The 14,660-nt window shown below is 37.9% G+C and overlaps 1 protein-coding gene across 3 annotated transcripts in view; it reads right to left on the bottom strand.

Annotated features, from left to right (window-relative positions):
• Nucleotides 1-14,660, bottom strand: part of SLC38A9 (solute carrier family 38 member 9) — a 46,442-nt gene that overhangs the window by 22,649 nt on the left and 9,133 nt on the right. For 2 of the 3 annotated variants that reach the window (XM_061469410.1, XM_061469408.1), the window contains exons 2-8: nt 8,579-8,711; nt 7,888-8,009; nt 7,684-7,747; nt 7,478-7,571; nt 6,458-6,628; nt 4,152-4,211; nt 1,801-1,998 (exon numbers count right to left, since the gene is read on the bottom strand). In XM_061469410.1, coding sequence (XP_061325394.1) covers nt 1,801-1,998; nt 4,152-4,211; nt 6,458-6,628; nt 7,478-7,571; nt 7,684-7,747; nt 7,888-8,009; nt 8,579-8,665 — 796 coding nt within the window. In that variant the 5' untranslated portion in view covers nt 8,666-8,711. Of the gene's footprint in view, nt 1-1,800; nt 1,999-4,151; nt 4,212-6,457; nt 6,629-7,477; nt 7,572-7,683; nt 7,748-7,887; nt 8,010-8,578; nt 8,712-14,660 lie in introns of those variants that run through there. The other variant, XM_061469409.1, reaches the window with a different exon arrangement.

The following is a 14,660-nucleotide window of genomic DNA, read 5'->3' as shown; positions in this document are numbered from 1 at the left end:
AACAAACGCCATGAGAAGTAGAAAGTATTTAGCTGTGTTTTATTCCTGCTCTATCCAACTAGTTACCTATAGCCCAAACACTTCCAAGTTGATATCCATTCTTAAAAATACAGGCTATGCTTAAATTTTCTTTTTCTTTGTATCATTTATAGGTCAGAGAGAAAGAATAATGCACTTGAACCCAATGCAAGCTTTCAGCATGTTTAATGTTTTCTAGGTGCTACACTAGTGACAGTGGAAATACCACATCGTAATCCCTGGTGCTGGGCAGCCAGGGAGGATTACAGGCAGTTAACAGGTATGTTCCAGCTTCAGCTGTTAGGATTTTCATTTAGTATGAGACAGAGTTGGCCACTGCAGTTACTACAATGTCCATTGAGTCACTGATGTTTTGAACCAAATAGTCCAATGAGATAGGAATGTTTATTGCAGTTGTGAACTTTACACTGGGAGCTAGAAGCTGGTAATGACATTTGACCCCTATTGATTTAACCTTTGTCATAACCTTGGATAACCTTGATTAAGACTGGCTTTGCATTCCATCTCATTGGGTCAGAGGTATCCAGCAATACAGGTAGAGGACTACAAATATGATCACAGATGGGTATAAATGCCTTGCTGTGTCTGCGTATGGGATGGACAGCACAGGATTTTGGCTCTGCCATTTGAAAGAGGTAAGGGCAGAATGGTAACTACCTAAAAATTGAAGAAAACTGTGAAACAGCAAGTAAAGCTACTGCAATGCAACCTGCTGGCCAGTAATACTAAGTCACCAGAGAACAGGCTATAAGTGAAGACAAAGAAACAGCACTTTCACAGTTTGCGATACAGATTCAGGTAAGACATCAACTCATTCTAGCACTATCTCCAAGGTTAAAAAATAAACTGAAGAAATTATCATTTGATTTCACAGAGCATAGTTAAGGAATTAGGAAGATAAAAGGTTCTGTAATTTAGCTTAACAGCTAAAATATTCTGTATTTTCCTAATCATTCAGGTTTCCATGTGTTTAAAAGTAAGTAAAAGTTCTCCATTAAGAATAATTCCAGCATGTCAAAAAATTGCCTTTATTTTTTTCTTGTCCTATCAGATTCAAGGTTTACAAAAATTAAGGCAACTTTGAACAGTTTCTGAATTACATAATAATCTACTGAAGTTATGACAAATTTTGTATTTTAATATTCAGATTCTCAATAAACTTGTTGTCCATGATGTGTCTCTTTTTACAACAGATACAGTTATGGCTAGATCTCACTTGATAAAGTATTTTCGTATCCCTAATGTTATATTTAGTTTACTTAAAAACCTTTTTACACAGAAGCACTATCACCCATCTTCTGTGCTATATTATCATCTAGTGGTTCCAGCCACAGTAGATCCAAGCTCTAGCTGTGTGTCCCACTGGAACAGAGGACAAAGTAGACCTTCAATTCCCTGTCCTCTACCTCCTAGGATAAGAGGAAATGACCTCAAATTGTACCAGGTGAGGTTTAGCTTGGGTATTAAAAGAAAAATCTCCACCAAATGGCTATCAAGCATTGGAACACTGTGTTTGAGTCACGATCCTTAGAGGTATTTAAAAGACTGTGTAGATGTAACACTTAGGAACACAGTTTAGTGGTGGACTTGGCAGTGCTGGGTTAACAGCTGGACTTGGTGATTTTAAAGGTCTTTTCCAACCTTCTAACCTAAATGATTCTGTGACTCTATTCTATGATTCTACTCACTGGAGTACCTTTCACTGTTTTCTATACATTTTAACCACAATGAACCAATGCTTTAATAGTATTTCTTACCTACCTAGGACATTAAACTTTGCAAAGAAGGATGGAGACTTTAGATTTAGCAGGGGTAGAAGAATAGCGACCAGGTAGAATGGTACTGTTTGTGATTTGTTCCACCACTTCTCAAAGAGCTCAAAACCTGTATCATTGCCAGAAGAGAACATCACACTGCTGTTCTGTGGTGGGTGACCACTAGCAGCACTTGGACAAATGACTAGAAGAAAGGAAAAGAAAAATATTCCCAGATGAAAAAGGTTTTACTTGCACAGAATCTTCACAGCCAAATCCCATATTTTCTGGAAAGTGTTTTACCTATGAGAAACAGAATCATTTAAAAGCAATATGTGACAATTCAGTCCTTAACCACTTTTTTTAAACTAGGAGTTGAGCACTAAGATTTCACTGCTAGGCACCTTGCACTAAGCTGGCAAGTGCTACGGTTCTTTCAGCAGAGCACAACAAAGATGCTTACTTGTCTGAAGCCTGAGCTGTGGCACAGGATCACATACCTATAGCTAGGTGTCTCCATGCCTACATGCATGTGCTGGAATCATGCCATAGGAATGCACCTTTGCACCTCGCTGCATATTTAGCACTGTAATCTGTCCCTCCACACTTCAGTGAGATCATATGAACCACAATGCAAAAGTATCTATGTACAGAAGAGCTGTGTTATTATCCATTGCTCTGGCAGCACACAAACTAAGGATGAGAAGAAAGGTACTGGAACAACTGAAAGGACTAAAACTCATATGCTGAACCAAAACATCACCTTCGTGCCATGCCATGTGCAAGTACATCACTGCTACACAACAGTGATACGCACCCAAAACACTGCCACATGGTGGCTGATCAACAGCAGCATCTGAAAGTGGCTGGAACAAAAACAACCAACCAAAAAGATCCCGATAAAAATGTGCTCATTCGATTTTTGTTAATATAAGCATTTCTTTCTACTACACGTTTACAAAGTTAAGTGTAAAAATATGAACTTGTCTTCTAGTTCTCATGTCTCAAATTTTAGCATCACCATAGCACTTGATAGCCTCCCTCCCACACTGGCTCTATGCCTGTTCATTGCAAAGGCAAAAGTGTGAAAAGTGTTCTGTCAAATTTACTTCCACTTTTTTATTGCTTTCTCTCCATTGCCTGTAAGTGGATTGTGTCACAGACCTTGAACAATGCTTTTGTTCTTACTGATCTCCTCAGTAGCCCTGAATGCCATGCCAAGAGTCATCTGAACATCTGGCAGCCTTTAACTTTGTGACACATCTGATTTAAATTTTCCAGTTGCTGGAGCATGCTGTGGAATAGTTGTCTATTTTGTCTCCCAAGTTATACCCCCTGCTGCATAATAGGACAGAAAAGCAGAAGCAGCAGCAAACACATGAGAAAGACCACTGCAGCAGCTATTGGCGCCTTCTGGTAAGGACTGTAGGGGAAACAAGATTCAACACTAGTTCAGATACAAATCAACTGGTTTTCAGAATTATTTCTCAACTCCTTTGCCTGACTTCAACAGCTGCTCTCCAGAAACATTACTGCAGCCAGTGTGACACACAGCCACCTGGCTGGTACTGAAAGGCTTCTCCATTCCCAGAAGCGCTCAGGATAGAGAAAATTTTCTACATTACAAAGCACTACATGTTCAGTTACTATATATAGGCAGAGAGATCAGATGCTGACAATGCCCTGCTCCTACCTTCACTGTACATTATTCTGACTGCTTAAGAACTCTCAACAGCCCTATCTCCACACTTGAATGCAGCTTCTTCTCTATGTCATGCAAATGTCAAGAACTCTTCACAAAACTCAAGCAGATGCTCATGTAGGGCCTGGCACTTGTTTATTCTTGCACCCAGCATCATCAAAGCTGTTCTTACAGCATTTCTTTAAACAAGAATACTGCTGCAGAGGTGGTGAGGAGCAAAGATGCCCCAGCTAAGACTTTTAAACTTCAAGCAGATCTGATGTGCTTCAATTTTAGTGTGCAAAAGTTAATCCTCACTGTGTAACTACTGTTAAGAGATCTAACATTCCTGGTTTTAAGGCGGATCTATTTGGGTATAGATAAATTCGCAATATACTTTTTAATCCTTATTCCCACTCCTACTTTCTTCTCCCTTCCCCAGCCTTATCCTTCCCTCCCCCCCACCCCCCCCCGAAATCATTAAGCTTTCCAAGTGTATAGCTCTTTGTGGAAGTACAAATCCTAGACAGAAAATTACTTTTTTGGTTTTGTTTGAAAAAGGTAGGTAGAACTAATAATATACACTTTATAACTGAAATGTGGTTAGGTATGGAAGCATGAAGATTTTGCCTTTAAACCGCCACCCCAAATCAGGAACACTTATTAGTGTTTCTTACCTTTATTACTTCCATTCGTACCAGGAACAATATCTGTTACATTAATGTCATGAACAAAGTCTGAAAAGAAGAAAATCTTACTATCAGTGTCCCAGCTTCTTATCTGTTGACTTGATAAAAATTAAGGAAGGTAGCATTTTGGAAAACTACATCAAAACTGTGATACATCAGACTGTACTCCCTCCAACTCCAAGATGGTTTAAGTCTCACTGTCTACAGTCATCTTCAGTAGTATTTTGTTTCCAGTACACCCACTCCTATGCTGTTTTACTGCTCTGCCACACCAGGTATTTCCAAGTTTCTGCAGTTTCCAGTATCAGAATACTGGAAAGTGATTTCCTTATATTTATGTATATATACACAGAAAATGCCCTTCAGCTTGGAAATTTAATTAGTATGTCTCTGGCTAAAATTTGCTTCTGTTGCATGTGGGTGTATTATGCATACATAAAATCAACTGAGGCAGAAGGCCTCAGACTTTTAAAATGCAATTAGCAGCAGCTTGTTTCTCATAAAAAAGGCAAAATGTATTGTGGGAAGAAAACAGTTTTTGTTTCTTCATCATGTTTTATGACACCCTGAATCACAATTGAGTGTTTATACTTACTGATACCAGGTCAGTGTATACAACAATCAGCAGACTGAACCGATCCCATTCATCACCTCCTCACTTCACCAGTGTTTTGTGTTGCTACTTAAAAAAGTACATGGTATGAAGCCAGGATAAGAACTGACAGGTCTTACAGAATTAGAGGACTTTAAAGTTTGTTATAGATGGAAAGCCAATTTATGCTTCCCCTGTGCTTAAAAAGTGTTTTAGGGCTAGCACTTGCATGTGTGCATTTATTTCTGTTTCATAAAGCAAATACAGAAACACAGGACACCATGTTAAAAAAAAAAAAAAAAAAAGACAACAAATCATACCTGGCTTAAAGTTCTTGCATTCTTTGCAAATTACTACTTTCTAGACCATCCTTCCTCAGGAGATCAATTTTTTCCCCACCTGAACTGTGTGTGCAAATTGTTTAAAAAGTCATCTGAATGCAGCAGAATTAAACATCATACCCTGCTTTGAATAACTTGGAAAGCTGGAAAATGCCATAGTGTCAAATCTACATCCTATTACCCATTTTATAACTACTAATTAAGTAGCCACAATGATAGCTGGGACAGGAATTCAATGATTACTTATCAGAGAGCAAACAATTTAAATAACCCCAAACAAATATAGATAAGTGATACATTAACATGCTAAACCCAGGGAAAAGGAGGATTTTTTTTCCTAGAAAAAGAACTGTTTTGTTAATTCTGGTGTTTGCTTAACAGAATTGGAATTACTTGGTTTAGAGCAATTCAGGGTTAAAGAACTAACCTTATTTAAACAAACAAACAAAACCAAACCTAAACAAAAACCCAAACAGAAAAAAAACCCAAACAACAAAGTCTAAAATGAAATGGCCTTAACAATGTATGAATTAGGTCAGATGTTAAATACATCAGTCATTAACCAATAAACTATGTCCTTCAGGGATGGTGGGAACTCTAAGGTAGTGTCTGCACTGTTATTTGCCTCAGATTTGTTAATTACCTTCAAAACAGAAACTCTTAAATCTTAGTTGTACTATTCAACGCTATGAGTCAGGTTTTCAAAGCTCTCAATTCCATCACTTATTCCCACAACTCTACATACATAATTGATTGTATCCACAAAGGCTTGTGTGTCTGTGCACGTACAAGGGTGAAAACAACCAGTATATTTTCTTTCATAGCAATGCCAGATTAAGAACTGCTCTTTCACTGTGCTAAAGTTCTTTCTTCCTTCAGGGACACTTGCAAAGATTTTCAATATGGCAACACTTTAAGTGTGTTTGTTGAAATCTAGAATTAAACTAGATTTTTCTTCATTGATCTGGATCATTCCAACAGCCTAGCCTGTTATATGGCTGCTCAAATGGTTACACCCATGCAAACAAGGAGGGACTGAAAATACAAAGTGGAAACAAGCAACCAGGTTTGGGTTGTTTAACCTACACCAAGAAGCCTCATTACTGACATGCAAATCAGATCACTGGCCCTTTGTCTTCCATTAAAACCACTTTAAGAGAAAAACTGAGAAACTTTTTTTGAAAACATACATAACTCTGCTCATAACTCCCCACACTGCTACTTATTCTTGCTTGACTTTTCACTCACAGCAACAGAAAAATCAAGATAAAGTAAAATAGACAATGATTTTTCAGTATAAATCAAAGTCTTGATCTTTTCACAAGACAGCTGTAAATGTTAATCAAAATATGTATACTTACTGTATATAAACTTTCCTGTGTTGAACAGAAAGTTGGACATAAGCACCCAATAAACAACCATGGCTCCAACAAGCGATACCATAGAAAATAAGAGGCTTGACCACTGACCAAAGGATCCAAAGTAATACTTGCAAACATCTGGGAATTCCCAGTTTGAGGTATCTAATAAAGCTGAAGAACATACAAAAACATAGAAACACACCCAAATAAAATGTTGTATTAGAATCAGTAGAACTCTTGATGACAGGATGTTTTTGTTTCAGAATACTACTACTCTGAGTACTTCCAGAAGCGCCAGAATAAGACATGGTGGTAAAAATGTAGCTATGCATTTGCAGCTAAAGCCTTTTGCAGAAGTTATGGCAAAGTACATCAGACCATGAACTAGTCCTCAACAATGCCCAGAAATGAGCTGTCACGAACTGGAGGTCTTAACTGCCTTTATTTGAGGAAGTGAAGGGTTAGTTTATGCATAAAAGCACCAACTACAAGTGATGCAAGATGTGTTTCGAACAACAGAAGTACATTCTAAGCAGAACCACTGTCAGTGAAGCAATTGTCTGTAAATTGCTTCCAAAACACATTGTATACAAATAATAGTGTACAGGCATACGAAACGGTGAATACAGCTATAGCCCACATATTCCACTACGGAACATGACCAGAAATACATGTAGAGAACTGGACAGTGCTTATAGAGAAGAAGGGAAGACTCCTAACTCCCATATGTCACCAAACACTTAATAAGTGAACACATGAAACTTTGCTTACTAAGAGTTTGGGTTTGGCTATAATACTTAGGTCCCAAGGAACTGAAGGATAATCTAATAAGGGAACACAGACATTTAGCTTACAGAGCTTAGTTCCAGACTACAAAAATACAAAGACATTCAAAGGAACAGCTTTTATTTGCAGGTTAGGTCTAACATACTGTAAAGATACAGGCAAACTAAGAACCTATCAGATCTCTGTATTTCACTTAATGGTAATATTTGCACTATGAGGCTTCGTATTTCTTACGTATCATTTTGCGCGATTTCACAACTCTGTAGCAGCAATAAAGAGTCAAAATACCCATCAGTAAGATGAGAATGATTCCAGAAGTAAAGCCTGCCTGTTAAGAGAGAAAAACAGTTTAGTTTATCTATCAGCAACACTACAGAAAATGAACAGCAAGCTGTGTTGCCAAAACCATTTTCATACACATACATTTTTCATAGTGTTACCTGTTTTATTCCCCATGGGATACTTAATATAGATGTACCCATCATTGTGTTCCATATCATAAATCTAGGACGAAAAAAAAAAAGACAGTGAATAATATAAGAAGCACTCTTATGTCATACTATCCTTACAGCCACAATATAGTTATGCATTATAGAACAATCAATACATTTTCTGGCTAATACATGGCAAGGTGCTTAACATACATTGTCACTATACTGGAGTTTTTACCATAGCCATCTGTGCAACTGTCAACTCTAAAAGCAGTTCCTAGTGGACTGTACACGTAGATTTCATCAGGAGCTGGAAGTACATGATCAGGAGCAATCTAACAAATGGATAAAAACCAAGACTTGTTAGTAACACCAAAGTAACTATTGTCCCAAATACATTAAGCCAACTATTGTAAATTACAAAACCTTTCCATGAAATTACATAAAAAAAAAAGGTGCACTACATTAATTTTCTCCCCATAAAAACCTCCTAGTTGATAAATTTTTAGTAGAGTGCAGGAAAATATATTTTTCTTCTGCAAAATGTCTGTAATACACTATGTACAGCTCTTGCTAGTTCAATCATAGCAGCTGACCACTGCTTAAATCCACTTACAGGTGGAAGAAATGAGTACACACATCTGGGCAGCCTGAACCGCTGTTACAAAGCTCAAGCTGTTTTTATGTTTTCGTTGGGTGGTGAAGGCATTGCACAAGAAGTCAGTCATGGCTTGTGATAACACAAGACCTTGTTAAGGCACTCAGCTACTAGATATTTACTTTAAGGCAAGCTGCAGAGTCACTCTCCCACTGCCTTCACGTGTACTTCTTTTATAAATCTAGGCTGTGGAAGACTCAACATGCCAAAGACCACTCAGTTTATCTGGTCCTGCCTTTGCCTTACCAATGCCCTGTCTGCAGGAGACGTGAGCCTGCTATAGTAATGAATTCGCTTATTCATTGCTGAAGCTTCATCAGTGACTCTTTGCATGTCACCATTCACACCGACTATGTTTGTAGGCTCCACATGAAATGGTCTAAAGGAGGAGACAAAGAAGGAGAAGGAAAATATTTAAAACCCTAGAACACAAAAGCTAACATACAAGCCAGAGCACATCACTCAGGATGAGTCTGTCATTCAGACACAAAATAAATGCAAAAATATCAGTGCCAGGAGGGAAGCTGCCATCCATGAAAGAAGCACGTTTACATTGTCCATATTAAAATGGCCTCTTGCCCAGATTCTGTGGGGCACCTTAACATCAAAATTCAGACCTAATATTCAGCCTATTAATTCTCAACAATGAGTCACACCAGAACTACATGTTAATAAGCTTGGTCAAGCCCATTAATGCTTATAATCAACCAGTGCTGCCAGAACTAGTGATGAGGAACATTGGTACAGACAGAAAGCGTGAGAATGCAAAAGCAGAAAAGAGATGGAGAGGACGGAGAGGAACGAGCAGTGGTAATGAGGGCCACCTAGGAACTACTAATCCATCCAAAAACACTGTATAAAATTGTGTTTACTGTGGAAGGAATCAAGTCCAAATAACTCCATGTGCTCATACCATTTTTAAGTCAGTGCAACCAGGAATGGAATTTATTACATAACATGGAACAACGGATGTCCATCTGCAGTTTTGAAACAGCTTCATGACTTCCCTTCAGATTTAATTGAGGTAAACATGGAGAACAGACCGTCAGCAACAGAAATCCTACATCTCTCATACAGAGATGTACAGAACACAGGGCTATCTACCCTCTTCCTCAGCTGAGTTAAGATTGCAGGCATGGTGACAGGTACTGAAGGAGAGAGCAGAAAAACCACACGCCCCCTGGCTTCCCTGCTCACATGCAGCTACACAGCAAGCAGAGTGAAAGACATTCCTAAAGTTACAACACAATGTAAATCTAGCTTAATGCAAGGGGTGCTACCAGAGATATGCAACCCAAACAAAACACTGCAGAGACTTTTTTTTTTTTTAATCAAGGCATACTATCCTGTTGCTTAAACATTCACTCCTAGCTCTGACAGGCTAATTTCTTAACAATAGAGGGGACTATAAGCCTTGATAGAGGGGTTTGGGTTTTTTTCTTTTTCACGTTCTTTTAATTCCTAAAGCAAGTCAACAGCTTTCTGATCTTATTCTTCAGGCTGATGTTAAAATCACTCAGAAACAAGAATCACCCAAACCCCAGAACCCACTGAAGTACGTATCACAACAAGTTTCAGGCTACGAAAAGCAGAAATTAAATTAGCAATAAATCCATGCCATATTTCCTCTAATATAAGCAAAGTCTGTTTGAATTGACTGTTTTTCAATACCCATCAGATTACAAAGGAACTTGGTCAACCCCTCCAGCCTCAGCTTTCAATACGGTGACAAAGGTCCCATTCTCTTTCCCAGTGAATCATTAGGCATTTGCACCATGGCACTACCTTTTATCTGGAAGGAAGAAAAGGAATACAGCTCTGAAGCTGGTCATTGTATCTCTAGAAGAGATAAAGGTAGGTCCTTATTCCTGTTTGCTTAAGTGGACACAACAAGTAAGAGTATTTACTGGTCTAATAAAAACTGACGAAGTGGAAACCAGATAAAAATAACTTCCTTCTCCACAAATTCACCTTCAACTTAGACTTCATTAATTCTTATGTCTTCCTTCATTGTGGAAAAAATGGCTTAGCAATGAAAATGAATACACTTTCAATTTTTAAGACATTCTCAACTCTCAACTCTCCCCCCCCCCCCCCCCCCATCTGTGACATGAAAGGAGAAATTCCCATTTTGTGTGTGGACTTCTGTGTTTATAAGGACTGTGGTGTCCTTATAAACAATTAAGAGAGATACCACAATTAAACAGGAGTAAATTTTAAGCAATACCTTTATTACCCAAATCAGAGGCACACAGGGCTGATCCCATAGGTATGTAATGTACAGAAATACTCAACAATTGTCTAAAGGATTTCACTTGTGCTAGGTTAGAATTTATTGGGCTGATCCAATCATCAGACACTGCTAAAAAAGTCTCATTACAAGACCTGTAAAAGGAAGACTGTAGTTATGAAAACAGGAAATGTAATATGTTGTAATGCCTCCCCACTGCCAGTCCTCTCTCTGCTTTCTTTTTAGATCACTGGCATGCATATTTAGAACACTTAAAAGTATGTGTTCTGCTAATTATACGGCAGCTGCATAGTGTGAAGAGCTTCATGAAGACTACCTATTTCCCATCTCCAGTTAATATTATCAGTGCAACCCCATGAGCTTCCACTGCTACTATGGAAAAATTACACTGAGACAAAGTCTGCATTTTGTTTCAAAGCTAGCAGATCCACAGCAAAGATCTCCTTCACAAGGCTGTTCAACAACTGCCAACACAGATGTCAACGAAAACTGTTCCAGTCTGGAAAAAGGTGGAAGGTTACTTTTTAAAGCAATTCCAGTTAAAGCCATGGATGATTTTAAAATTAAAATATCAGAAAACAGGAATACATCATCTTATTTTACAGAGAAAGTAGTGTTGTTAATCAACAATCAAATATCAAGAAAAATATTCATGTAAAGCAAAAAATGTATATGTCTATGGGAAATAAATTCCTTAGAGGATGATGTTTCATTTTCTCCTGTATTATTAACAGAATCTAGACTGAAAAGCAATTTATGGTCTAGCACAAAACAAAAGGGTATGATTCAGAATCCAGTGTTTAGGTTTGGAAAAAAATAATTAATGAACCCTAAAGAAATTCTACGTGTTTGTGGCTGCTGCTTCCTGCCTGGAGGAGTACACATATTTAACACCGCTAGTACTTAGTCTGTTTCCCCTCTTATCCCTTCTGGTACACATCTGTTAAAAATGATCTAAAACAGCAATTTTCCTCAGGATACAACTGCACCTCTAGTCTTACGGAGCAAGTGACTGTATTAAAGTAGACTGTCTACCCATCAGTTTCATGGTTGGTTGAGATCTCTTTGAAAATATCAGTCTGACATGGAAGCTACGTGGGCAGGCTGGGGTGCAACCTTCCTCCCTGATCTACCCTAGGACAGGGCAGCACTCAGTCTAGGAATCAAGGTAATTTCCCAGCCCCCAGCTACACCCATGTCAAAGACTGGCTGTAGGGCATAATCAAAAGTCTGAGAAGCTCTCAAAGACTCAAAGAAGTTCTCAAAACCTGAGATTTTCAAAGCCCAAAGCATCTAAACTTGACAAATTCTTCTCAGGGATCTTGAGTCTAGCAGACAAGTACTCTGTACATGCAAGCATCAGCAGCTGCAACAGATTCCTAGAAAACTTTCTGATTTATACAAGTAACCACATTCTCTCTCTTGCATGGCAGAATGATTATGAAAAGGATGTGGGACAATGTCATCTGGGGGAAAGGGAGACATTACATGACTGGAGGGTGTGACAATGCAAAACAGCACTGACAATTTCTATGCGTTGAGATAGACTATAGTGCCAAATGACTTTATTATACCCATACTGAAAAACACAATTCCAATTTATATTTGAATAGCTTCCTGAAAAACAATGGGTTTTTTTGTTTGTTTTTGGTTTGTTTTTTTTTTTACCAGGGCAAGCACACTGTTAAAATACAGCTGTTTTCCCACAACACAATGAGTGCACAAGATGCAGGATCTCATGCAGGAGTTCCACACCTTTCATGTACTATACCATGCACATGTACATCAGAAACAATTCCCAGAAAACCTCCACCTACACTCATCTGCTAGATATTTCTCATGCATACAACGAACAGTTAATATGAATTCTAGTGCTGGTTTGGGAAAAAAGAGGGCTGTCTAAACTTGCTCACATTACAAACTTTGGTGGCAATTTTGCAAGAAAAATGAAGAGATGTTCATGACTCATGTTGTTTCCAAATATTGCTGGAAGTATTTGCAAAGTTCAAGTGATGGATTTGAATGGATGGGGGAACAGCACAATAGGAAAATTTGTCTGGCAAACTACAAAAAAATGGTTCTAGACATCTGATCCAAAGTAGTGGTCTGAGTATTGAGCTGTTACAGTATAATGCAATTTTCTGTGCCAGTGTGTCTTTTGGATCTACATGATATTAATGACTTCACATTACACAAACTTTTCATATTTAAATAAACATGAAAAAAATTATCTTCTTTACAGGTGGCTTCAACAATTTCTTTCCTCTCCTCCAAAGAAATGAGGAGCCACTTATTTTAGCTTATTGCACGTATTTCTTTGACACCCCACACCAATCAGTTACTTTTGAAGGATGCGATAGGATTATTACACAAAAATAAAGCTAGTTAATTCCTGTGGCTTTACTGCCTTATTAAGTTACCAAATTATTACAGGAGTACTTTATATAGTGCAGGAGAAACTAAGGAGTAAAACTGATGGAAATTAAAGTAAAGAGAAAAAGTAGTAAGATGACAACTATATTCATTGGTTGCTATTTCTAAATTGGGAACTGCGTATCAGGATAGGAACATTACAGACGCCTGTGTGCTTCTCCTCAGGAAAACCGTTCCAAAGAATTCAACGACTGCCTTGATTTTTACTTTGTGAGCTGTCTGAATTTACCTAAGCATTGTGAACAGTATGCTTACTTTATCCTATAAGATCTTAAGTCTCTTGGCAATACATTTAACTTAAAACTTTTTGCACACTCCTATCACCATTGTCATGATAATGCTTATGACCACACAAGCATCTTAAAATGTTGCATGCAGAACCAAAATAACCTTTCAGACGAAAATACTAAGCCATCGCTGTTGCTTACAGGAAACACATTTTAACAAATAAAGAATCACAAGCTTTACCATACCACATTTCAAGAACTGTTTCCTCTTTTGCAAAGGCAAAGCTATTCTGCTTTTCTGTGACAAAGTACGAAGGTTCTTAACCAAGAAGGTTTAAATTTTTCCCAGCTATGAAGCAGTAATACAATGTTATTATATTACTTATTATTATATAATAAGTGCTAGCAAAAATGCAGGCAACGGAGTAAAAAGACCACGTGAGCATGGAAATGTAAAAGCATAATGCCTGCAGAACTGAATAGGCAGTTTTGCACAGGTTAGTCCTGACCATTGTCTACCTTTAGTAAGTTGAAAGAACTTTGAAAATAAAAGGGAACTAATCACTTCTGCCTGAAAAAGGCTTCTGTAGCTGCTACCTACAGACACTGTTTAATTTATAACTTTTTAATTTCACCTACTGATCTACATCATGTGAGAACACTTCGGTAGTTCATGAACAATAAAAAAAAGGAAGAAGGCTTGATCTCCCTTTAGCAGGGAGCATTGTCAAGGTTTATCATATGCAAAACAACCAACACAAAACATCATTTGTTTCTTTGAAGGTTCAGGTATTCCTGAAGACAACTGCAGTATCTGTTGACAATGAGTAGATGTAAAGCGCAGTCAGGAGAAAAACCAGAAACTCCCTCTCTTGCATACAATAATTATCAATAAGCCACTGCAGCAATGACATACAAGCTTTTAAAGGGACCTACAAAATAGGTAAAGCACACCTAATATGGTGTAATTCAGGTCACTGTGGAGAACAATAACATCCTCTTCAAAAGGATTAAGACTGGCTTTATATTTCCCAAAATTAGCAACAGAATACAAGACAAAATAATTTACAACTCTAAAAGAACAACTGTCTTATTGTTCTTAGGTAAACACTGAAATGCAAGCCTTTCAAAAATTCCAAATCCTTCAAGCTGTTAAGTAAACCAAATAACTATGCAAATGCCGTTAAATCTCAAACAACCCAAGCAAAAGAACAGAACAGCACTAATATGGACAAACAATGATTATTAGAAATCACACAAAACACTTCCAAGAGCTACCCCAGTCAAAGCAAAATGACCACCCACGAATGTCTGATAAAATTTCTGAATAGTGAGTTAAAGTGGAAAAAACTAAGCAGAGCAAATCATGTGCTATTGCACATGCACCCCACTGGATACTTCCATGCATGATAAACAT

The sequence above is a fragment of the Pezoporus flaviventris genome, unplaced genomic scaffold, assembly GCF_033815535.1.
Source record: "Pezoporus flaviventris isolate CSIRO_AGI_PZ_B2104156 unplaced genomic scaffold, CSIRO_AGI_Pfla_v1 ptg000057l, whole genome shotgun sequence".
NCBI classification, from domain to species: domain Eukaryota; kingdom Metazoa; phylum Chordata; class Aves; order Psittaciformes; family Psittacidae; genus Pezoporus; species Pezoporus flaviventris.
The sequence above is the reverse complement of the archived record's forward strand: the minus strand, read 5'-3'. Positions and strand labels throughout refer to the sequence as shown.